This window comes from Acipenser ruthenus, chromosome 41, assembly GCF_902713425.1.
Source record: "Acipenser ruthenus chromosome 41, fAciRut3.2 maternal haplotype, whole genome shotgun sequence".
NCBI lineage: Eukaryota > Metazoa > Chordata > Actinopteri > Acipenseriformes > Acipenseridae > Acipenser > Acipenser ruthenus.
This window is the reverse complement of record NC_081229.1, coordinates 4,709,892-4,735,080: the sequence shown is the minus strand read 5'-3', so window position 1 is coordinate 4,735,080 and position 25,189 is coordinate 4,709,892. Positions and strand designations below refer to the sequence as shown.

General features: G+C 43.6%; 2 protein-coding genes and 3 non-coding genes across 6 annotated transcripts; 3 read left to right on the top strand and 2 right to left on the bottom strand.

Annotated features, from left to right (window-relative positions):
* Positions 1-972: 972 nt before the first annotated feature.
* On the bottom strand, positions 973-7,320 carry LOC117964930 (nurim-like). Its single transcript, XM_059010928.1, has 5 exons — positions 7,081-7,320; positions 5,552-5,751; positions 4,630-4,806; positions 4,123-4,221; positions 973-3,543 (listed from the first exon to the last, which is right to left on the bottom strand). The coding sequence occupies exons 1-5, from the start codon at positions 7,229-7,231 to the stop codon at positions 3,319-3,321; spliced, it is 852 nt and encodes a 283-aa protein (XP_058866911.1). The 5' UTR covers positions 7,232-7,320; the 3' UTR covers positions 973-3,318.
* On the bottom strand, positions 6,068-6,140 carry trnak-cuu (transfer RNA lysine (anticodon CUU)). The gene has a single exon. It is a non-coding gene; the product is annotated as a tRNA-Lys (tRNA).
* A 214-nt stretch (positions 7,321-7,534) lies between the features above and the next one.
* trnak-cuu (transfer RNA lysine (anticodon CUU)) lies at positions 7,535-7,607 on the top strand. Its single transcript has one exon. It is a non-coding gene; the product is annotated as a tRNA-Lys (tRNA).
* Positions 7,608-8,459: 852 nt separating this feature from the next.
* On the top strand, positions 8,460-8,532 carry trnak-cuu (transfer RNA lysine (anticodon CUU)). Its single transcript has one exon. It is a non-coding gene; the product is annotated as a tRNA-Lys (tRNA).
* A 298-nt stretch (positions 8,533-8,830) lies between these two features.
* LOC117971085 (pre-mRNA-splicing factor ATP-dependent RNA helicase DHX16-like) lies at positions 8,831-25,180 on the top strand. Of its 2 annotated transcripts, none has more exons than XM_059010902.1 (21): positions 8,831-9,052; positions 9,380-9,579; positions 10,294-10,538; positions 10,844-11,030; positions 11,266-11,322; positions 12,395-12,649; positions 13,596-13,829; positions 13,976-14,170; positions 14,837-14,947; positions 16,053-16,168; positions 16,445-16,655; positions 16,841-16,939; positions 17,326-17,478; positions 17,980-18,120; positions 18,689-18,851; positions 18,962-19,080; positions 19,401-19,468; positions 19,885-20,047; positions 20,650-20,811; positions 21,560-21,733; positions 23,250-25,180. In XM_059010902.1, the coding sequence occupies exons 2-21, from the start codon at positions 9,382-9,384 to the stop codon at positions 23,376-23,378; spliced, it is 3,180 nt and encodes a 1,059-aa protein (XP_058866885.1). In that variant the 5' UTR covers positions 8,831-9,052; positions 9,380-9,381; the 3' UTR covers positions 23,379-25,180. The 2 variants fall into 2 exon arrangements, with proteins under 2 accessions (XP_058866885.1, XP_058866884.1); XM_059010901.1 differs by having other exon boundaries at positions 9,355-9,579.
* Positions 25,181-25,189: the final 9 nt, after the last annotated feature.

The window sequence follows — 25,189 nt, the reverse complement described above, 5'->3', positions numbered from 1 at the left end:
ACACCCCCTCTGTCCCTCCCTCCCTTCCTTCCTTCCTCTCTGCAGTACCTCCCCGCTATTGAAATATCTGCCTGCTTCTCAGAGCCCACGCTTTACAGTTTGGTAACTTACTCGGAGTAGAGCTTTTTATATATAGCTATTAAAAAAAAACACGCTTTGCATAGTTCAAAAGAAAAGCTTCACTGAGCAAAATGCAGATGCGTTTGAAATTAATGAAGGCGAAGGATTTTATGCTATTTATTTATATTTTAACGCACTTACCATGCTTTGAAAGATAAAAACACAAGAACACTCTAGTACAGAGCAACAATACGGGCTACATTCTTATGATGTTTATGAAACTAAACTGTTTTTCAAAAAAAGATGTAAAGTAAATTTGATATGTTATAACTATGTGGGTATTTAAAGTGTGTATGACAGTTTTGCATTGTGAACAGAAAAAAAAACGGTGTTATGTGTACCATTTGTAAATGCATTCAAAGCAAGCACAGCGCCCCCTCTTCTGGTGGATTACGGTCACTGCGTTGAATGAACTACAGTAACTTTGAATTATTTGTGGATTGTAAGGTATGAGCCTCTAAAAGGATGTATGTCCCGCATAATGTTTCAATATATTAGTTTGTTCCGTGCAAATCGTCACTTTTGCCAATCAATAACTACCACTGAATGAATGGATGATTCCACAGTATACACGATGAAATATCACAGACTGTGCCTGCGGAGTAGGAAAATGAAAATTCTGCAATTCTACCCCTTTATGGTATTTCCATTAAAGGTGAAACAATTTCTTTGGGAATCTTTTCTTTTTGACCATAACTTGTTCCCCCTCCTGTAGGCCCTTACCCTTTAAAAATACAAATAAATTCATCAATAAACTATTAGCGCACGTCTCACAGTGGAACTCATATCACTCGATATAGCAGCAGTCTGGTGTAGGGAGTTTGATATGCAATTCAAATACAGAAAACAGGCCAGTTTTTTATTTCTTTTTATTTTAAAATAAGCCGCTTACTTTTAACAAAACCGGACAAGTGCAGAGCTGGTGACAAAACCCAGCTTTGTTTCAAGTCATGTCTGACTCTACTATCTAATAAATCAAATAAATACAAACACAAAATAGTGTGTGCAATACATGCTGGCATATTAGCTATATAAAAAAACGAAACAGCAATACTCATGGTTAAACAAAATGTAACATACATACATTGAAAGATGGGTTTTTCTGTCCAGTTAAACCCTAATACAGTAAAAGGGCACCAGTGTATGCTATTGTAGTGTCAACTGAACATCACATTGGGACACTATCTGTCTGCAACATTACAGGAACTAAGCTATGAAAGAATTAAGTACGTAGAGACTAGTATATTTTATTTAGTGCATGTGATATGCTTGTGGGACACTGTCTGGCTGCAACTTTAAAGAAAGCAAACTCCAGAAGAGTACAGCACAGAGAGACCACAGAATGTGATTCTAGTGTAACATCATTATGAGATAACGAAATCTGCAGGCTTATTGGAAACACCCCTGCAGCAGTAGATGGTTATGAGAGACCAGGGGCATTCCACTCTAGGTTTAACAGGAACAGTTAGCAACTAGAACTGAACATTGGTTCAATCAAACAATTTAGAACAGGGTTCAAACAAAGACCTGGAGTGGAATAGCTAACTTTGGGGACCCCCTGTAACATACATTTTAAAACAATACATTTTCATTTTATAAGCCAGTATCTGGAGTCAGACTAGGTTGAATGCATTTCTACTGGCACTGACTTTCAGGTAGTCTGTTCCTCTTGCACTTCCTAGGTCACTCCACTTGGGCCATTGCCATTTTCACATCATTAACCAGCCTGAACAGAATACATGGAAGGAAGGCATGCAAACTTTCTTTAAGATAGTATGGAAATACATGAGCTTGTTTCAAAGCTGCACACGCGAGACCTGCCCAGTGTATACACGAGATGCAGGATTGATTATTGTAGTAGGTAGAAGCACATTAATCTTCTATAGTTCAGGGTGCAAAACAGAATTTAAAAAAAGGGGGGAGGATCGCCTTGATTTATACAGTAAACTGTATTTTTGTTTTACTGGCAACATTTTAAAGAAAATGTGTGCAAATTAACATTATATATATATATATATATATATATATATATATATATATATATATATATATATATGTGTGTGTGTGTGTGTGTGTGTGTGTGTGCTTTTAAGGAACAATTCTGAACTATTCCTGGCTTCTTAAAAGGCAGTTTTCTAATTAAAACATTTATTTAGAAATGCAAGGAAAACAACCTCCCTAAAAGAACAAGAACCTTTTTTGATGTTAGTAACCATTCAGGATAGTTTTTATTGCAATGACTCAAATACTGTTTTTTTTTTGTTCTTTTTTGCTGATTTGGTGTTTTCATCTGAATCCAGGAGCTGTTCTTCTGTTTTGCTGGTAATATACAGCTGTGCACTAGATGGCGCTGGTGCTGCTGCTGCTTTAGCCGATCTAGACTACATTACACGTGTCAGTGGCAGGCAACTAGAACTGAAAAGCAGCTCCTGAACTCACAGTGAAAGCTTGTTAATAAAGACTTAAAATAATGAAAAACTATTTTGAGAGTCATTGCTGTGAGAACCGGTAACAGTGATCAAAGATCATAAGCAGGCAACGGAACCATAAAAACACTCAGAATATCATTTGTACTTTTGTCTGTTGATCAGCCTGGCCTTTTTGTCTCTAGAAAGTTTCCATATTATCCCAGCACTGGCATCTTCTAACACTGGCTGAGGAAGGGGACCATTGCTCGATCTACTGCTTTGACTTGGGCGCCGGCATAAAAATATATTTCTATTAAACAATATAAAATTATAATAAACTGTATTAAATTATTAACAGTTTAAAAGAAAAACACTTGTGAACTAAAATGAACTGAAACACAAAACAAGAGGATATTTAGTAGAGCTGCATCAACTGATTATTCAATTATTGGGATTGACTGCTCCACAGAAAGCAGGTGCTGACAATCAGACGAGAGTCATTGGAGCTGATCGGGCTAATTTACCATTCAAAGTGAAACAAGTGAAGAAACAGCTGCCTGGGTTTGTAATGATTGCTGCTTTTTAAAACTGCAAACCACACAAACCCAAGCAGCTGTTTCTTCACTTGTCTCACTTGCAATGGTAAATTAGCCCGACACCAATGACCCTCAGCTGTAGAAAACTTGATCCGAATATTTGGTTCGTGTAACAATAATATTGAGGCAGGAGAACGCTTGATTTGATTGTTCAGTGGTTCCAAGGCACAGAACCAATCAGGTGCCCCCTTGTTTCATTCGTCTTTGCAGCTGGCTGTGGTGGCGCTGACCGGCTGACCGTTGCTCCCGGGCTGGGCGGAGCGGCTGAACAGGTCCAGCTTGTTGTGCAGCTGGGCACTCAGGTAGGTGTAGTCTCTGGTGTCCAGGGAGTGGCCGCAGGTCAGGTAAAGGGAGAGCACTCCGGACAGCAGCAGCCGGTCAAGAGAAAGGCAGGGTACTGCCCACAGAACCACACACACCTGGGGGCAGGAGAGAGCATTGCAGAGACAAAGAAGGAAGGCTTCCCTAGCAAGAATCATGCACGAAACTTTTGGGTCATCCTGGGTATTAGGTCAGATCTATTTTTAGAATTCTTTATGTACATTTTTGGACTTTGTAAGAATTGTCTCACTGCTGATCTGTTTTATTGAGGTTTGAACTTTTTACATTTTATTTAATATTCTGTTTTCTTTTTATGAACAATGTATGTGGACTTTTACTATTTATTATTATTATTTATTTCTTAGCAGACGCCCTTATCCGCCCTTGTTTTTACCAACTAAAAACAAACAAGCAATTGTAGTAATGAGATATGTTTGTTATGGTTACAAGGGAAAGTGCTTTGTCTAGTTAGAAGAATGAAGAGCAGCGAATATCACCTGCCAGCTGAAAATAACGAGAAAACACCCTGACTGATTCAACCAGCTTGGAAGAAAACTCAGACAGTTTTTAAAAATGACTTTAAATTCACAGAAAGGCTGATGTAGCGGAATGTAAAAGGGGTGTGTCAAATCTTTTGTGAAAGTAAATTTTGCTTTTTTAAAACTGAGTTCAGGTACCTCCAGGTAGACAGGGTGGCGCAGGTGAGCGTAGAGACGCTGTGCTCGTGGGGACTTCATAGAGAGAGGGTCACCCAGACCCAGGCAGTGATAGTACACCTGAAACACAGGAGGCAGCAGTGAGACACTGTGATAATACACCTGAAACACAGGAGGCAGCAGTGAGACACTGTGATAGTACACCTGAAACACAGGGGGCAGCAGAGAGACACTGTGATAATACACCTGAAACACAGGGGGGAGGCAGTGAGACACTGTGATAATACACCTGAAACACAGGGGGCAGCAGAGAGACACTATGATAATACACCTGAAACACAGGGGGGAGGCAGTGAGACACTGTGATAATACACCTGATGCACAGGCAAAAGCACCTTAACACAATGAAAAAAAAACACACATTGTACTTCAGTAACTGAAATACGAATCACTCAGAATGACTGCAAACATCTCTGACAGCAGGAGCGACAGACACAGAGGGAGATGCTTGCTGATTCAGCCCCGCACCTGCTTGATGCCCATGAGCTCTGCGTAGTCGAAGATGAGGACGATGCTGAATATGATGAGCCAGCACAGGAAGTGAATGATGAAGCACAGCAGAGGCAGCCAGGTGCTCCAGGGCGCAGTACTGCTGTTCCACAGAAAGGGGGCGTCACGCACAGGCTGCCAGTATCGGATCAACACCTAGAGAGAACACACAGAGAGACACCGACAGGAGGCAGTGTTATAGAGCTGCCTTGTTTAGATCAGGGATGGGGAAAAAAGTCCTACTGCATAGCCATTTCACCCACTCCAGATTTTACTACAAACCAGTGTATAGGTAACAAGCTCGATTTCTAATCCTTTCTATATATTCTGCACGTAAACCAGTTTGGAGGTTTTAATGGGAATGAAGCACACATGGGTTCAGAAGCATGGATTCCTCCGAACTCAAGTCTGCCCCACGCCAGATGCGATTTTCCATTGGGCGACAAGATACTGTCGCAGCGATATGACCACACACACCAGAAGCAACGCGACAGGTTTGAAAACTGCCAGATCCATATTTAACAAAATTGCTATTGACAAAACTGTGATCAAGACAGCTACATATTCATCAACATGATGTGGAAATTATGAGTGTCTTCTCTGACGGTATTTCAACACATATAGCAATGAATCATATATATCAGGTTTATAGTCCCTTTGAAATGGACTCCTGTATATTGTCTTTCAAGTCTGTATCTTTAGAAGTGTGATGCCCTGTGTCACAAAGCTCTGGGCATTTTCCCACAGGAAGTATTATTGTATTATTGCTGGACCACCTGCATTAAAGCAGTTCTCCGATTGGTCAATTCCCTAGTTGTCGTGCAGTCAACAGTGCAGACCGCTCTAGTAATTACAGGTTAAAATGAACCCCGCAGTAGTGTGGAAACTACGCTTGCTGTACCTGCAGCGCCAAGGCAGTGGTGAATACATAGAAGCCGCGCTGCAGCACTCCGAACACCGCCCGGAGGCGTCTCTTGACCGACTCCACGGCGAGAAGGCTGTGCTGCACCGCGAAGAGAAAGAGCAAGGCCAGGTCAACCGCGAGGGGCCGGAGCACGGCCGGGTCCTGAAGAGCTACTGACCAACCACGGGAGGAGGACTCTGAGAGAGAGAGAGAGAGAGAGAGAGAGAGAGAGAGAGAGAGAGAGAGAGAGAGAGAGAGAATAAATCTACTTTTTTCGGTGTATAAATTATTTCCCCATATATATATATATATATATATATATATATATATATATATATAGCATTTAAATATCGACCATACAATCATATGCAATTTTTAGTTTTTTTTTTTTTTTATTTAATAAAGTAATGCAATTTAATAAAAGCATACGTGTTTACTTCAATGAATCAGTAATGGCTTTTCTAACGCTGTAAATAATGTTCCATGTTAAAGTAATAATAATAAAAAACGTGACGCCCAACGTGGGGCTCGAACCCACGACCCTGAGATTAAGAGTCTCATGCTCTACCGACTGAGCTAGCCGGGCTGCACGAAGAGTGCGCACTACGATGTTGAGTAGTAGCGCCCTCTAGTAGAATGAAATCAGCATAAAAATACAGGACATCATAAACAGCAACTACTCGTTATATATATTAATATGGTTGGGTGGGACTTCCAGTTTGAAACCTACAATCCGGCTTGAGCTATTTTTATAACAGTACATCCGGTACAGTTTTTACAAAAACCGACATTACGCGGCAACAGTAACTGTTGTTAGAGCAGCTGAGCAAGCTGGGCGTGGTAAGAGATTTCATGAGCGCAATATTGTAATGTATTACGATTAGTCGGTAAGCGAGTTACAGTAGGCCTGATTCAAACCAACACTGATCCACAACATTGTCATACAGTTATTTGGTTTTGCATATTTAAAAAAAACACATGTATTTGCTGTGCAATTTAAAAGCCGCACATTGACGCTTTTACTCTGTGTCTGTGATATATTTTACTAGATTTGCATGATACTTTCTGCTTTTTCAACTTACACCATCAAACAATATGCGTTTATCAAAACAATTTAACCAACAGCGCCTCGATTCATATTCACACAGCTGCTCATTGTGTATATCGTTACGTTAGTCCATCATAATAAACGCTATGTTTTACAGTAAACGATTTCTCATTGCTTTTAATGAATTAAAATAGTAATAATTCAGATTGATAAAAAAGCTACCATATTAAACACTGAAATTAAATCACCGTACAGTAGCCCGAGCTATTGTCATTCTGCAGAGTTACAGTTTACTATCCCAGATACATGTTTGCTCAGCTTTCTATGGTATATTTAATCTGAAAAGCCGATGCCATGACTGTATACTGCACATTACAGTTGTACCCGAATTACTCTGTGTTCGTGTTTGCCGGTACTTTGTGTATTTATGTAACAATGTTGCAGTTTGCGCACTCAGTGTATCGGCTTTCTGCTTTACCTTGGACCTGCGGCGCTCTCCCCGTGATGTTGTAGTAAATCGCTCGGAAAGATATGAACTTGACAAACTCCACGCACGTCCCGAACACGAAAATAAAGTTTATCAAGGCGACAGACGCCAGGAACAGCCCACTAAAGCTCACCGCGGCCATGCTGGACACAAAACTGCACGAAACAACTGGCTCCTCTTCCGGGAGGGCATTGTGTGTGTGTGCGAGGATACAGTAACCGCCAGGGGGCGGTGTTTGACATGTGTGCCCTTTCTTTCTTTTTCTTTCTTTCTTTCTTTCTGTATTTTAATTTGTGAATATAAGAGAATTAATAAAAGCCACATAAATTAATATATATATATATCGAGTAGTTGCTGTGTTTATGATGACCTGTATTTTTATTCGCTGATTTCATTCTGCTAGAGGGCGCTACTACTCAACATCGTAGTGCGCACTCTTCGTGCAGCCCGGCTAGCTCAGTCGGTAGAGCATGAGACTCTTAATCTCAGGGTCGTGGGTTCGAGCCCCACGTTGGGCGTCAACTTTTGAAATATTTTTAAAAATATGTTAAAAAAATAAATACAAATGCAGGCAATTAAAAATAGCTTTATTTGCAAACTGATACATTTTATGTATTTATATACATATGGTGCTATAATGCAGTACCACCATGATAATACAACTGTAGTTTTTATTTCTAAGAAGTATCATGGTATCTATAACGGACAAATGTATTAAATATAATTGCGCTTTGGATAAAACAGTCTCTCAAACAAGTTTCTAGCTGTTGTAAATATTACATTTTTTAACACTCAGAACTGACCTCTATTGTAAAAAAATGTCAATCTTTTATTTTTATTGCTAATATTACAAAATATAGAGTTGACTATCCGCGCATTTCAAATACGAACATATATTATTATTGGCATTTTTTAATTCTTGGTGACTATACGTACAGTACTAGTGACAATTAAAATAATAATAAAATACAAATTATTACCATCAGATGATTGTATTTAGAAATAAACCAAAAGACTTCAAGATTCAATAATCACTCGTCGTTGAAAACGCTCAGTATTCTTGATAGCTCTACGAGATCTGATTGGATAATTCCGTCACTTCATTATTGGTAGCGCTGCGAAATCTTGGTAGCGACACGGGCCATGATTGGTCAATACTACCAAGATTGAACATCGACTTTTGGCTGGGTGGGACTTCCAAGGAAATCAACTATTTAGTAGTCTCTGTTGTGCTACCATGATATGTAACAATAAAAACATCAAATGTATTTTTATTCGCTGATTTCATTCACTGCTAGAGGGCGCTACTACTCAACATTAACACCATTGCCTGGCATCAGGGAGCAATCGTAGTGCGCACTCTTTGTGCAGCCCGGCTAGCTCAGTCGGTAGAGCATGAGACTCTTAATCTCAGGGTCGTGGGTTCGAGCCCCACGTTGGGCGTCAACTTTTTTAAATATATTTTTTTAAAAGATATGTTTAAAAAAATACAAATGCAGGCAAAACTGTTACATTTTATGTATTTATATACTTTTATATATTTGTTTGTCAATTGAAAAGTAGCGTATTTATTATACACAGCGCTTCTAAAAACACACAACATAATTACAAACGATGATTATCAGTGTTAAAGTTACAGTACATAAAAAAGAATGCTGTCATATTTTTAACCGCTGTCGTTTGGATTAACATCGCTAGGCGGCGCTGTGTGGTGAGAAACTAGAGTAAAAAAAAAAAACCTGCGTTCTCTCTCGTGCTAGTGTTTCCGGTTCCGGTGTCTTGCGTGTTGCTTGCTTGTGGTTCAAACCCGTATGGAAGTAGCGAAGTTGACTATAACATTATCTTTAACAGTATTGCGAGCTTGGTATAATGACGGTAAACCTACTGTGATGGTGACGCGGGGTTAGGATACGTATCTGAGCTGAAATACTGAAGATCGAGAGGAGAAACAGAGAGGAACAAGGTAAATACTAATATATTAGCTCGGTGTGAGAGCACTCCACACACATTATTATCATTATCATTATTATTATTATTATTATTATTATTATTATTATTATTAGACTCATACTACATAGCAGTTTCACCCAGTCCAGGTTTCATTATCTGCTTGATTAGCCACAGTGTATAGTTAACAAGCTCAGGTGTGTTTTATTAAACTCCTAGTAAAACCAGGGACGGATCAAATTGCAATGCAGTGGGAGTCTCCATCTCTGCTGAGATATGTGACGTGTCTTCTTTCCCTAATGTAAATTCATCCTGTAGTTTGCCTGTCTGGTTCCTCTGTCAGTCATGGCGGGGTTGGAGCAGTGGGTGAGCGACCAGCTGCACGAGATCCTGGGCCTCAGTGATAAGTACGTGTCCCAGTTCCTGATCGGGACGGCCCGCCGCAGCAGCAGCGGAGCCGACTTCATCCAGAGGCTCAGAGACACGGGAACGATCGACATCGATCACAGGATCACCGCCTTCGCTGAACTCCTCTACAGCAAGGTACTGCACTGTGTAGCGTTATACAGTACCACTGACAAGATAACCACTGCATTCAAACACAGCTCTATAGCAAGGCATGGGCTATACAGGAATGCTTTTTGAAAGCAGGGAGCACTGTTCCCTTCTTTTAAACCGCTGCATGCCCTTTCAATACTGCTTGCCGTTTCACTCTTAGTACATGTTGTAAACACAGTCTGTTGCTGCTTTGAAATAGAAGGGTGTTGTAGGGTATGGTGGTATTATTTATTTATAGTTATATCAATTAAGCTTTGTATTATTGCTAGTTATTAAATATTATTAATTTATTTCTTAGCAGACGCCCTTATCCAGGGTGACTTACAATTGTTACAAGATATCACATTATTTTTACATACAATTACATTATTTTTTACACATTATTTTTACATACAATTACCCATCAGGTTTTTACTGGAGCAATCTAGGTAAAGTATCTTGCTCAAGGGTACAGCAGCAGTGTCCCCCACCTGGGATTGAACCCACGACCCTCCGGTCAAGAGTCCAGATCCCTAACCACTACTCCACACTGCTGCCCCTATGAATATGAAATATCAATGACAAGTCTTGAACAGTGGCAAATGGTAATAATCGAATTTTATTAGAACAGTAATATCCGTAGAAAAACAACAGTTATTGCAACGTGTCTCTCTAGACGTCTGTGCCGGCCCCAGTGTGACCGTGTTTGTTTTGCATCAGATCCCGAAGAAGCAGGCAGTTGAGAAACCAGCCCGAGCGGTGGAGAGACACGCAGTGGAGATGGAACGCAAGAACAGAACCTACACCTTGCTGGAGGAGAGTGAGAGCGAGGGAGAGAGCCAGGGAGGGCAGGAGGAGAAGAAGAGGAAGAAGAAGGAGGAAGGGAGGGAGAGAAAGAGGAAGCATCTGCGGCAGAAACGGGCAGCCTCATCATCGTCGTCGGAGAGTGGGAGCGAGGAGAAGAGGTGAGAGAGGGTTCGCTGGGTTATACACACGTGCATATAGGACTGAAAGTGACAAACGTTTTGACCAGAAGTCTTTTTTCAGTGTCTTCAGTGGTATCGGTGATAAGTGCTTATAAGAGGTAAGAAATGGTAAATCCATGATTAGCACCAATTTAAAGGGAGAGTTATAATGTTGCTGGTTCAAATAAAGGGGAAGAAAATTGATTGGAAAGCCTTAGTACTCCTTTAAAGGGGATAGCAGAGATAAGAGGTAAGAAAATTGATTTTAGCGCTCCATTGATTACTGTGTGTTTTGTTTTCTGCAGTGGGAGGCTGGCTGCCCAGGCTCAGCTGGGAGGCAAGCGGGATGGAGAGGAGGAGGAGGAGGAGGAGTGGGAGAAAGAGGAGAGGGAGCGGCTTCAAGACCTGGAGGAGAGGGATGCCTTTTCAGAGAGAGTGAAGAAGAGAGACAAGGAGAAGACCAGGCATGTGCTGGAGAGATCTGATAAGAAGGTACTGCCTCTCAATGCAACACATCAAGTGTTGAGAGAATGGATCAACCTGTGTGGGTTACATTGTCATGAAACTTAGCATTGACGTTACTGAGAATAGCAGATTCAGGAGATCTAGGCGGATGTCTGCCCAGCTCTATGTCATACTTCAGTTTTCTATATATCTAGACACCTGATTATCCCATTCTCATGTAGCTTGGCATTAATACTCGTGCTTCTGCTCCTTGTTTTTGCAGGGCTATGAAGAAGCTCAGAAGAGGCTCAAGATGGCAGAAGAAGGCCAGAGAGAGATGGTGTGTGATTCCGCACCAGCGTGACCTCGCTCTCATAACGCTAACCCGACATTGTCTACTTGACTTGACCACTTTACATTTGAGTGTTTTGAAGTTATGAAGGAGTCCCGTTCAGTACAGATATATGGCAAGATAATCTCCTCAAACACAAATACTTTTACACTCCCTCTTACACTAAACGTGTGTCTAGTCGACTTCCTTTCTGTAGGTTTACCTTTAGGATGAGTGTTTGTGGATGATGCAACCATTTTTCTGCTGGACTTCCTTTCTTAGTTCCGTCTAGCATGCCTCTACACTCGTAGTAACAGCAAGGAATGATGGGAGCTGTAGTTCTGTGTGCAGCAACCTGAGCACTCAACAGCAACCTGAGCACTCAAGGACTACAATCAGAATAAAAACTACAGCTCCCAGCATGTGTCTACACTAGTACTAGCAGTGTAGGATGAGGGGAACTGTCATTCTTTATACTGATTGAATGTCTGAAGTTCTGATTCTCTGTGTCTTGTAACAGCGAGGGATGATGGGAGCTGTAGTTCTTTATACTGAGTGTATGAAGCTCTGTGTTGTAACAGTGAAGGATGAGGGAGCTGTAGTTCTCTATACTGATAGAGTGTATGAAGCTCTGTTGTAACAGTGAGGGATGATGGGAGCTGTAGTTCTCTATACTGATTGATTCTCTCTGTGTTGTAACAGTGAGAGATGATGGAGCTGTAGTTCTCTATACTGATATAGTGTTTGAAGCTCTGTGTTGTAACAGTGAGGGATGATGGGAGCTGTAGTTCTCTATACTGATTGATTGTCTCTCTCTGTGTTGTAACAGTGAGGGATGATGGGAGCTGTAGTTCTCTATACTGATTGATTGTCTCTCTCTCTGTGTTGTAACAGTGAGGGATGATGGGAGCTGTAGTTCTCTATACTGATTGATCGTCTCTCTCTCTGGGTTGTAACAGTGAGGGATGATGGGAGCTGTAGTTCTCTATACTGATTGATTGTCTCTCTGTGTTGTAACAGCGAGGGATGATGGGAGCTGTAGTTCTCTATACTGATTGATCGTCTCTCTCTCTGGGTTTAGCTCCCGGAGTTGCGTAAGAAGTCGCGGCGGGATTACCTGGCGAAGCGCGAGGCGGAGAAACTGGAAGACCTGGAGGCGGAGATAGTGGATGAGGAGTACCTCTTCTCCAATCAGGAGCTGTCTGCACACGAGAGGGAGGCTCTTAAATACAAGAAGACTGTCAGAGACCTGGCCAAGGAGTACAAGAAAGCAGGGCAGCAGGAGAAACTGGAGAAGAGCAACCGATACTACATGCCTGAGGAGACCAGGAGCAAGGTGAGACTGCGCCCAACCCTCTCCTTATTAGGGGACGAAGCTAACAAAGTAATTCAAAAGCTTACAGGTTGTGCATTTGTTATACTGTAGGGGTCAACAGCTAAGGTCAAAATAGATGATTAGTTCATGTATATATATATCTCCTAACATGAAATTCCTGTGTTCGTCCCAGCACTAATATTAATAAATCATGTATTTGATAATATCTGGTGCTCTGTTTGTGAGCGTCTTGTTTGGTAACACTTTTGTGCACTGTATTTGAAAAATATTTAATATGTATGTTAATGGATAGCAACCATAACTGAATTTGTGTCCTTCTGAAACCACACACTTCACAAAACATGCGACGTATTATTATTATTATTATTATTATTTATTTCTTAGCAGACGCCCTTATCCAGGGCGACTTACAATCGTAAGCAAATACATTTCAAGTGTTACAATAACTTTTGTTCAAGCAAGTATAGCTTCTGATATCCGCTGTCACGTTTCTCTTCGACTAGTTCACTATTAGGAGGCTATTAAGGAGGCTGTGTGGTCCTGTGGTTAAAGAAAAGGACTTGTAACCAGGAGGTCCCCGGTTCAAATCCCACCTCAGCCACTGACTCATTGTGTGACCCTGAGCAAGTCACTTAACCTCCTTGTGCTCCGTCTTTCTGGTGAGACGTAATTGTAAGTGACTCTGCAGCTGATACATAGTTCACACACCCTAGTCTCTGTAAGTCGCCTTGGATAAAGGCGTCTGCTAAATAAACAAATAATAATAATAATAATAATAATAATAATAATAATTAGGGCTGTTACACAGGTAGCCCCTCTTGAAAAGCACGCACCACAACTTTCTTCAGTAGGCTACTGAAAACTGTAATAACTGCACATTTGAAGTGCGAGGTTGAAGAACTCTCGGTTTGCAAAGCGTCACACAGTGTGCTGTGTGTTTCTGCAGACGGTCCCGGAGCGCTATGTGGAGCCCGAATCGGAGGGGGGTACGGGCTGGGCCCCGCGGGACGAGCAGAGGCGCTGGGAGGAGGAGCAGCTGGGGGCCGCCGCGCTGAGATTCGGGGCGCGGGACGCTCAGGAGAGGGGGAAGAAAGAGAGGGAGAGATACCAGCTGGTGATGGAGGACGAGGAGATGATAGACTTTGTCAGCATGGTGACCATGAAGGGAACAGGAGAGAAGGTGAGACCCACTCACTTTCACTGAAACACTCACTCACTCACAGAACCTGATTGCTCTGCTAGGACCTGTCTACCCCATTGGATTTAACTCCTTACTTATGAAAATGGAAACAGAATATGGATTTTCCTGGTCTGTCTGTCTATCAGGATGAGAAGGGGGACTCTGCGCTCTCAGAGGCTCAGAAGCAGAGGCTGTCGATCCAGGAGGTGCGGCGCAGCCTCCCAGTGTTCCCATTCAGACAGGACCTGCTGGCAGCCATCGAAGAGCACCAGGTCCTCATCATCGAGGGGGAGACGGGGTCCGGCAAGACCACCCAGATACCGCAGTACCTGGTGGAGGAGGTGAGGGGCTGTGTTTGAGTGTGTCTCCTCTCCCTCTCTAAGCTTACAGCCAGTGGATATTGTTTTAATTAGCCTCTACAGGATTTCAGTCTATAGTTTGTATTGATAGGATATCAGATCCCAGTAGCTTTTAAGCCTTCTTTCACAAAGTGATTATGCTAGCTGGTACCTGAAAGTAAGTGATTCATTCTTTCATCTCAGAATTCATCCTTGTACAGCTCTGGCCAAAAGTTTTGCATCACCTAGAATTTTAGGATTGAGACATAATTAAAAGATCATAATCTTCATTTAACATCATACAATCAGAGAAATTACAAAATTATATCACAAAAGTCTACTGGAAGCCATATTTGTAGCACAGTAGTATTTAATGTTAGATTTCCAAATGTCACTTTTTTCAATTTGTCAGTTTTTCGTTAAGTATATGGAAAACTACAGATCGCTATGTAATTTAACATGTTAACGTAACATTATTCAGCAGGTTTCATTCAGTTTTATGAAGCAAAAGGAGTTAATTCTGTAGGGTGATGCAAAACTTTTGACCATAGCTGTATCTTCCTCTGGCTTAAACACAGCATCAGAGAGAGTTGTCCCCTGTTCGACTGGTTGCTGCAGCCCCTCCCTCTCTCACTCTCCCCCTCTCTCCCCCCCTCTCTCTCTCCGCAGGGCTACACAGAGAATGGAATGAAGATCGGCTGCACTCAGCCCAGGAGAGTGGCTGCTATGAGCGTGGCTGCTCGCGTGGCACAGGAAATGGGGGTCAAGCTGGGGAACGAGGTACAGCCTGTTCTATATAAACTGTCAATAGTGACAGTGAGGGATGATGGGAGCTGTAGTTCTTTATGCTGATTGAATGTATGAAGCTCTGTTTCACTGTGTCAAGTGACAGTGAGGGATGATGGGAGCTGTAGTTATTTATGCTGGTTGAGTGTATAAAGCTCTTTTTAACTCTGGGTCTACTAACAGTGAGGGATGATGGGAGCTGTAGTTCTTTATGCTGGTTGAGTGTATGAAGCTCTGTAGGTTCTGTTACCCTATCCAGGTTCAGAATCTCACACTAGCCCTGCACCCAGTCCTGGGTTTCAGGTTTATTATCGTAATAATGAGAACCCAACCAAGCACTGTTCTAGCTTCGTCAAACTTGTATCTGGTGTGTATGGGAATGCGAGTAAGACTCCCACCGCATAGCAGTGTGATCCATTCCTGTTTTTACTAGGAGTTTAATAAGACACACCTGGGCTTGTTTACCTGTACACTGGCTAATCAAGCGAATATTAAAACCTGGACTGGGTGACACTGCTGTGCAATAGGAGGTCTTTCTGTTCCAGGTGTATAGAAGTCGCAGCTCAGTCTAGATTTATGAAGTGTAAGCTATAGGGGAGGAGCAATTAAAATAAATCAAATTAAATTAAAAAACAAAGGGTCTGATTGATCAAAATCATTAAAAAAAAAACCGTTGAAGGGAGTTCTGAAACCCGGGGCGGGCTGGGTGCAGTACCAGAGGAAGTCACTTTAACCCTGTTTCAGGTGGGGTACAGTATTGATTGGGGGGTGGGGAGGTTCAGGGTACAGTATTGACTGATGGGGGTGTCGGTGTTTCAGGGTGCTGTAGTAACTGTGTGTTTCAGGGTGCTGTAGTGACTGTGTGATTCAGGGTGAGGTAGTGACTGTGTGATTCAGGGTGCTGTATTGCCTGTGTGATTCAGGGTGCTGTATTTTGTGATTCAGGGTGCTGTATTGCCTGTGTGTTTCAGGGTGCTGTAGTAACTGTGTGATTCAGGGTGCTGTATTGCCTGTGTGATTCAGGGTGCTGTATTGCCTGTGTGATTCAGGGTGCTGTAGTGACTGTGTGATTCAGGGTGCTGTATTGTCTGTGTTTCAGGTGGGGTACAGTATCCGGTTTGAGGACTGCACCTCGGAGCGCACGGTTCTCAAGTACATGACCGACGGCATGCTGCTGAGAGAGTTCATGACAGAGCCTGACCTGGCCAGCTACAGGTGAGGGGAGAGGAGTAGAGGAGGTTAGGATAGGGAGGGGAGGGGCTGAGGGAAAGGGAGGGGATGAGGGAAAGAGAGGCTGGGGAGGTGAAGAAGAGAGGATGGGGTAGGCAGATCTGAGAGAGGAGGGAATGGTGGGGGGTGAGAGAAAGGAAAGTTAGCTGGGGGTGAATGTGAGAGAAGAGAAGAGTGGAGGAGGGAAACGAGAAAGGGAAAGGGGACTGTGAGATTGTGTGGGCGGAGAGGATTGAGTTTTGATCTCTTGTCCCTATGCAGCGTGGTGGTTATCGACGAGGCTCACGAGCGCACTCTGCACACAGACATCCTGTTTGGTCTGATCAAGGACATCGCGCGCTTCCGGCCCGACCTCAAGGTGCTGATCGCCAGCGCCACCCTCGACACGGAGCGCTTCTCTGCCTTCTTCGACGACGCGCCCGTCTTCAGGATCCCGGGCCGCAGGTTCCCAGTGGACATCTTCTACACCAAGGTCAGGGGCATTCCCAGTGCTTGTGTCAAGTCTTTTGTAGCTCTAGATGAAACATCAGGAGAACTTGTAGACCGAGTTGAGTCTGTGTCTCTGTGAATGCGTCTGTCTGTGTGTTCTCTCGAGGCATTGCCAAAGTTAACTCATTGGGCTCTTCTCCCTCTCTCCCTCCCCCTCTCCCTCTCCAGGCTCCTGAAGCAGACTACCTGGAGGCCTGTGTCGTCTCAGTGCTGCAGATCCACGTCACTCAGCCCCAGGGCGACGTGTTGGTCTTCCTCACTGGACAGGTAACAGTTAAAACTACAAACATGGCGCCCAGGTGCAAGGGCATCTATGGGAACCACCATCTTGACTGTAGTTTTTGTATTATTATTACTGAACATGTAAAGCAACACAATGATTAAAAACTACAAACATGGCAGCCAAGTGCTAGTGTGTCTATGGGAGCCACCATCTTGCCTGTAGTTTCCTAACCGGCTTTTCAAGGCTTCTATGGGTGTCGCCTTCTTGACCGTAGTTTTTGATTACAGAACAGGTTTGCGTAGCTCAACCCAACCCGGGTAAACCCACATTTAGAACTACAAACATGGAGCCCAGGTGCTAGTGCATCTGTGGGAGCTGCCATCTTGCCTGTAGTTTTCTAACCAACTGCTGTGCTGCTCTTGTCTGCTAGGAGGAGATTGAGGCGTGCTGTGAGCTGCTCCAGGAGCGATGTCGGCGTCTGGGCTCCAAGATCAGCGAGCTCCTGGTGCTGCCCATCTACGCCAACCTGCCCTCTGACATGCAGTCCAAGATATTCGAACCCACACCCCCTGGAGCCAGGAAAGTGAGTCTGCCTGCCTCTCTACACTACACTGATTTGCTTAGTTCATTTTGAAGAGGTGCACACATCGATTGTTCAGCTAGAGCTCTCCACAGGAGAGGGTCATTGGGGTTGATCAGGCTAATTTACCAGTCAAAGTGAAACGAGTACAGAAATTGCTGCTTGGGTTTGTGTGGATCGCTGTTCTCCACAGTTTTAAGGAAAGCAGCAGTCATCACACATTCAAGCAGGTGTATCTTCATGTTTTTTGTTTGGAATGGTAAACTAGCTCAGTCAACACCAATGGCCCTACCGGATTGTCAGCACCTGATTTATGTGGAGAGCTCAGTGTGAATAACAGAATATTAGGTTAGTGCAGCACTATTGTCTTGTTTTACCTCAGGAACGCTGGAGAAGGCATTGGCCTAGACTCATGGCTATCGGCTTGGCTTGTTTTCCTCTTGCATTCATCCACCAATATAAAGAGCTGACGAACGCTGGGTCCTGTCTGGTTGTTGCCCTCAGGTTGTCGTGGCGACGAACATCGCCGAGACCTCCCTCACTATCGACGGCATCATCTACGTTATCGATCCGGGCTTCTGCAAACAGAAAAGCTACAACGCCAGGACGGGCATGGAGAGCCTGATAGTCACACCCTGCTCCAGGGTGAGGCACGGAGACGCACACAGCCACAGAGACACACACACACTGAGACACACAAACACTGACAGACACACAGACAGACACTGAGACTCCTTGCCCTGTGCACAGAACAGAGATGCTCTGCCCTGCACACAGCAAGCAATGTCTGTGCACTAGATCTTTATATAGACACCGTGTTGGGTAGCTGCTGTAGTTCTGTACAGGGTTTTATAGGGTTCTATAATGTGGTAGGCAACTAGAAAGTGGTCTTGCTTCACTGATCACACTCCTCATTGCAGCATGAATACGTCGGTATGTTTACTGTTAAGCAGAGTTGTTTATGCAGCTATAGCGGGAGGAGCAATTTATTATTTTACTAAGGTTGTGGTTTCTCCTGATCGTCACTTAACTGTGTGCGGGACTAACCTGTTCTCATGATGTATACATAAACATGTTGTATAATTGCTGTGTTTCCAATGGAGATCCTGTCTAACTTTGGTGCCTCTCTCTCTCTCTCTCTCTCTCTCTCTCTCTCTCTCTCTCTCTCTCTCTCTCTCTCTCTCTCTCTCTCTCTTTGACGTGATTGGTTCAGGCCTCAGCCAATCAGCGCGCGGGTCGTGCAGGGCGTGTGGCAGCAGGAAAGTGCTTCCGGCTCTACACAGCCTGGGCCTACAAGCACGAGATGGAGGAGAGCACTGTGCCGGAGATCCAGAGGACCAACCTGGGCAACGTGGTGCTGCTGCTCAAGAGCCTGGGTGAGGGGAGCGCGCTCAACCATTCGAACTACAAACAAGGAGTCAGGGCTCCTATGGGTGTGGCCATCACGACTGTAGTTTTTATATATACACCCCCCATGTCTCTGCAGGTATCAATGATCTGATCCACTTTGACTTCATGGACCCCCCTCCTCATGAGACCCTAGTCCTGGCTCTGGAGCAGCTGTACGCCCTGGGAGCCCTCAATCACCTAGGGGAGCTCACCAAGGTACTCCCTCCATCCCTCACCTTCACCCCTTTATCCCTCCACCACGAACGGGAGGGATTGGGTAACTTGTGCCTCTCGCTCTAGCCTCTCCCCCTGGCCTCTCGCTCTAGCCTCTCCCCCTGGCCTCTCGCTCTAGCCTCTCCCCCTGGCCTCTCGCTCTAGCCTCTCCCCCTGGCCTCTCGCTCTAGCCTCTCCCCCTGGCCTCTCGCTCTAGCCTCTCCCCCTGGCCTCTCGCTCTAGCCTCTCCCCCTGGCCTCTCGCTCTAACCTCTCCCCCTGGCCTCTCGCTCTAACCTCTCCCCCTGGCCTCTCTCTTTTCAGCTGGGACGCAGAATGGCTGAGCTACCGGTCGACCCCATGCTTTCCAAAATGGTCCTGGCATCCGAGCAGTGAGTACGAGGATGCTGCAGTAGGGTTGAGAAATCAGCGTGTGCCTTATAATAATGTTGAGCCGTTTTACTTTATAAGACAATATGTAGCTGTCTCTTCTAGTGCAACAGTGTCCCAAAGACAACTGTACACATTGCCTTATAAATCGTGTTAATTTTAAAAAGAACACCTAGGTATTTTTAGTGCCAATATCCATGTCTTAAGTATTCTCGTCAGTTGGTAGTCAAGCCGGCACGACCATTATGGCAAAATAAGATGTTCTGAGAATGGCTTCGTGATTGATGTACTTTAAAGAGATTAGTAGAACTGACAGCGCCATCTGGCTGTAGGAGTGAATTGTGGGCGTTACCATGGCGTCTCTGTGAATGTGTGTTGGCTCTGACCTCTGTCTCTCCTCTACTCTGTATTGTTTCAGGTATCGGTGCTCTGAGGAGATTCTGACCATCGCTGCCATGCTGTCGGTCAACAACTCCATCTTCTACCGGCCCAAGGACAAGGTGGTCCACGCTGACAACGCACGCATGAACTTCGTGGTGCCGGGCGGAGATCACCTGGTGCTGCTCAATGTCTATACTCAGGTGAGCCAGTGAGCCAGTGCCACACGCTGGAGGAGGGTGTGGCATAGACTCCACAAGGTGCTGGAAGGTGTCTTGAGGGATCCATTCAGTCATCAAAGTAATTGCATCTTACACTATAGTATTAAAGCCTCCCTTTGCATAGCAGCTTGATCCCTTCCTAGCTTTACTCTAAGCATAATAAGAGACACCTGAGATTGTTACCTGCACTCTTTGGATAATCAAGACCGAGAATGGGTGAAACTGCTGTGCAGTAGAAGTCTTATCCCCATCCCTGTGTTGAATGGTGTTGTATTAATAATAATAATAATAATAATAATAATATTATTATTATTTATTTCTTAGCAGATGCCCTTATCCAGGGCGAATTACAATTGTTACAAGATATCACATTATTTTTACATACAATTACCCATTTATACAGTTGGGTTTTTACTGGAACAATATAGGTAAAGTACCTTGCTCAAGGGTACAGCAGCAGTGTCCCCCATCTGGGATTGAACCCACGACCCTCAGGTCAAGAATCCAGAGCCCTAACCACTACTCCACACTGCTGCCCTGTACTGTAGTGTATTGAATGCTGTTGTATTGTGTGTGTGTTGCAGTGGGTGGAGAGCGGCTACTCCACTCAGTGGTGCTATGAGAACTTCATCCAGTTCCGCTCCATGAAACGGGCCCGGGATATCCGGGAGCAGCTGGAGGGGCTGATGGAGAGGATCGAGATCGAGCTGACCTCCAGCCCAGAGGACATCATCCCCATCCGCAAGGCAAGAAGCCAGAGCCCTGCAGGGCTGCACCCATCTGCACGCCATTGAGCTGTCAGCCCTTAGAAACGTTTTAATCACAGTTCAAGCATAGCAAAGTGTACTAAAGCATAGGTAAAGCATCGTAATAAACAAAACACGTTTAAACTGGTCAATGCATAGTGTTATTATGGGGAAAGCAGGGAAAAACTTGTGCAAACATACCCTGGTAAACTTTTATAAGGGAGATTTCTGAATCATTCTAGTTGCCTGCGAGATGATCAAACTGACTTCCATATGGCTAGACTGTCTTTATATTAGTAAACACCAGCACCATCTAGTGTACAGCTCTGTATTGCCAACAATACTAAAGTAAAATAGACTAGCTGTTTACAAGATGGTGCTGGATCTTCTAAAAAGACATTTTGTCTGATCTAGCCTGTGTTGCACGGATCTATGGCAGGCAACAAGAACTGAAGAGCAGCCCCTGGAGTCGGGAGAAAGCACTTTTCTGAAATACAGTTCATACCAGCCTTCATCATTCCCACTCTACAGATGTACAGACAGAGAGGGTAGGTGGGGCTGACAGATGATGAGATTAAAGGATGATAATTCAGCACTGAAGGAACCGAATCCAGAAACACTCACAATGACTGCAAGCCCTGTAAAACAGTAATCTCTATCCCTCTCTTCATCCCCCTCTCCATGTACCCCTCTCTCTCTCCCTCTCTCTCTCCCTCTCCCTCTTCATCTCTCTACCTCTCCCCTCCAGGCAGTCACAGCTGGTTTCTTTTACCACACGGCACGCCTCTCAAAGTCGGGGTACCGCACGGTGAAGCACCAGCAGACGGTGTACGTGCACCCCAACAGCTCTCTGTTTGAGGAGCAGCCACGCTGGATCATCTACCACGAGCTGGTCTTTACCACCAAGGAGTTCATGAGACAGGTGAGTCCCTGAGTACAGAGTCCCTGCCCAGTGACACCTGGGAAAGAGACAGCCATGTCCAGTTCACTTAGAATGGGACTGACAACAAAAACACAAGTTCACATCTATGGCCAGAAGTTTTGCATCACCCAATAGAATTAACTAGCTTCATAAAGTCGAATGAAACCTGCTGAATAATGTTACGTTAACATATTGAATTACATACCGCTTGGTAGTTTTCCATGTACTTTCCATGTATGAACATGAAATACTGTACTACTATTATAGCATCTAGCAGACTTTTGCGGTATCATTTTGTAGTTTCTTTGACTGTATGATGTTAAATAAAAGATCTAAATTATGCTCATATAGTATTTATTTTTATTATGTCTCAATCATAAAATTCTAGGTGATGCAAAACCTTTGGCTATAGCTGTACTTCAAGTCCAGTTGAATCAGAAACGGGTTGGCTGGTAGACATCATTTTTGCGTCTAGATTAATGAGATTGGAGTCCAATGTCAAGTTCAATTAGATGGGGTAGATGCCATTTTTGTTCACTAAAACACAGAGCTTTGTAAATTAGAATGGACACCAATGTCAAGATGAGATTTAGGGCTGTCCAATGACTTGCCTTTGAGCTCCACAGTACAGCTCTTTTGAAGGATTCAGTAGTGCTAATACTCGTAATTGCCTTTAAGAAGTATTATCGGCAGGTATTAAATAAATCCATTCACTGTGTTGATTTCAAAACAAGAAAATATGTCCTTTCCTCACCTTTACAATTGAGTACCAATCAATGGCAATCAAGTTCCGTTTTAAAAGCTGGTTGGAAGCGAATTGTCCTCTCACCCAGGGCGCTGATATTTTTTACTACAGTAGCGAGGGTGTAAACTGATTTTCATTGTACAGCAGTGAGAATCTTCACCCCGGATGAGAGGAAAATTGCAAGTAGGAGTATCCATGCACTGCATGACTGCAAGGACCATTACTATTATTATTATTATTATTATTATTATTATTATTATTAATTTCTTAGCAGACGCCCTTATCCAGGGCGACTTACAATTGTTACAAGATTTCACATTATACAGATATCACATTATTTTTTTTACATACAATTACCCATTTATACAGTTGGGTTTTTACTGGAGCAATCTAGGTAAAGTACCTTGCTGAAGGGTACAACAGCAGTGTCCCCCACTGGGGATTGAACCCACGACCCTCCGGTCAAGAGTCCAGAGCCCTAACCACTACTCCACACTGCTGCCCCATCTGTAGTCTTGGGTAGAAGCCTATCCAGTCAGAATGCAGCACGCTGATGCAGCGTGTGAAACATGAAGGGTGCCTGAATGTAGTTCATACATTTAGGCAGCTTTTTAGCAAACAGAACTTTCGTTAGTGATTTTTCTTTTGTCCCGGCTGGTTCACTCTACTCCAGTAGACGCAAAAGGCGTGGTTGAATTGGTAGAGGACTGTGTTCACTACAGCTCTGTATCTGACTGCGTCTCTCTCTCCCCCCCCTCTCTCGCTTGGCAGGTCATTGAGATCGACAGCGCCTGGCTGCTGGAAGTGGCTCCTCATTATTACAAGGCCAAAGAATTGGAGGATCCGTCTAGCAAGAAAATGCCCAAGAAAGTGGGGAAGAGCAGAGAAGAACTGGGCTGAGATCTCCTCCCAGCAGGGACTCCAAACAGCCTTTCACAGGGGCGGTATTAACCAGGGCTTTGTACCACTCAAGAGGAACAACTTTAACGCTGCAGTCGTCACAATCAAACCAGTTAGCCAGATCCATGTCCCTGGTTTACTGTTTGAGTTTCAGCCATGGTACTGCTGCTGGCACCGTGCGCTGTTGCAGGGATGGAAATAAGACCCGAGGGATCCATTCAGTCATTAAAGTAATCTAACTGAATAGTATTACAGGGATGGAAATAAGACTCCCGTTGATCCATTCCTAGTTTTACTGACACACCTGAGCTTGTTCCCCATACACTGGGGCTAATCAGGCTCATTGTAAGCCCTGGAATGGGTGAAACACTGTGCAGTTCTTATTTCCATCCCTGTTATGCCTGGTTGTACGGTTTGCAGTCCCCTTGTTCTGATGTTTGCAGTCCTGTAGAATACCTCGTGCTTCAGTTACTTGCTCCAGTCTGCGTTGTGGTGCTTGAGCCAGGAGCTGCTCTTCATTTCTAGTTGCCTGCTATAGATCGATCTATCATAGGCTAGATCAGCCTTTATAGAAGTAAGCGCCATCTAGTGGTCTGCCAATTTGGAAACAAGTTTCCTTAAGTATTGCTGGTAATACACTAGCTGTGCACTGGAGGGTGCTGGCGCTCACTAATATAAAGACACTGGCTGGTCCAGCCTATGGTAGTCTATGGCAGGCAACTAGAATTGAAGATTAGAGATCCTGATTTAATACTAATCTTGGATTACCCAATGTAAGGTAAGATTAGTGCTAATAGAGGTCTGTGAAACTAGCCGATAGTCAGAACAACTCAACACATCAAAACATAAAGAAACACACATTGTCATTGGAGACCCACTCAAAACCAATACAAATACAATTAGTAAGAGAACATTATAACAATGCATGTGACGCGGTTTTCTCTTATGCAAGTTTCCTGATTTTCTTTTAGAACGGTATTGGTGGTTCTTCATGCATTGACAAGGCTTTGTTGTGGTTGCTACTACTGTGGTGTGTGCTGAGACTCGTATTGTAAAGCTGAGGGAGGACACATTAGTGAATGGATTTATTTCATACCTGCTGATGAATACCTGCTGATGAATACTTAAAGGCAATTAGGAGTATCAGCACAGCCCTAATTGCTTCAGTAAACACATGTAAGTTCAAGTACAGATTGATGGACTGTGAATCATCACTCAACACAAATTAACACTGAAGGTAAACATGTTCTATCAGACTCGAGATTGTAGATTTCAAATAACACATTTGAACAAGCTATGCATCACAACTGCTGCTGCAGAGTCACTTCCAGTAGGACGTCGATTTTATCCGTTTATACTTCTTGAAAAACAAGAAAAAACTTTATTAAGAGATAGACCCACCCACTTCTTTGTTGTTACATTATAGTTTCATATAATATTTAGTCGATGTCTGGAGATAATTTCAGCAAAAATAGAAATCCGAATTTCTGTATGATTTAAAAATATATAAATATGAGGGAGTTCGACTTTAAATCAGAGAATAAAAAAGAATATTACCAATATAATTACTGTTGAATGCAATTCAATGGACAGATGCAAACCAAGTAAGTTATGCCCTCTGTGGTGTCTTGTATATATTTAAAGGTTAAGTATTTTTTTTTTTTATTTAAATTTTTTTACTTACTGTCGAACCCTCGTCAGCAGAACCATCACCCAGAACGCAAATCTGAAAATGTTGTGTGTGTATATATACATTCTCTTTTCTTTTTTTAATGTAATAAACAGTTTCACACAAAACTAAACAGCTTGTT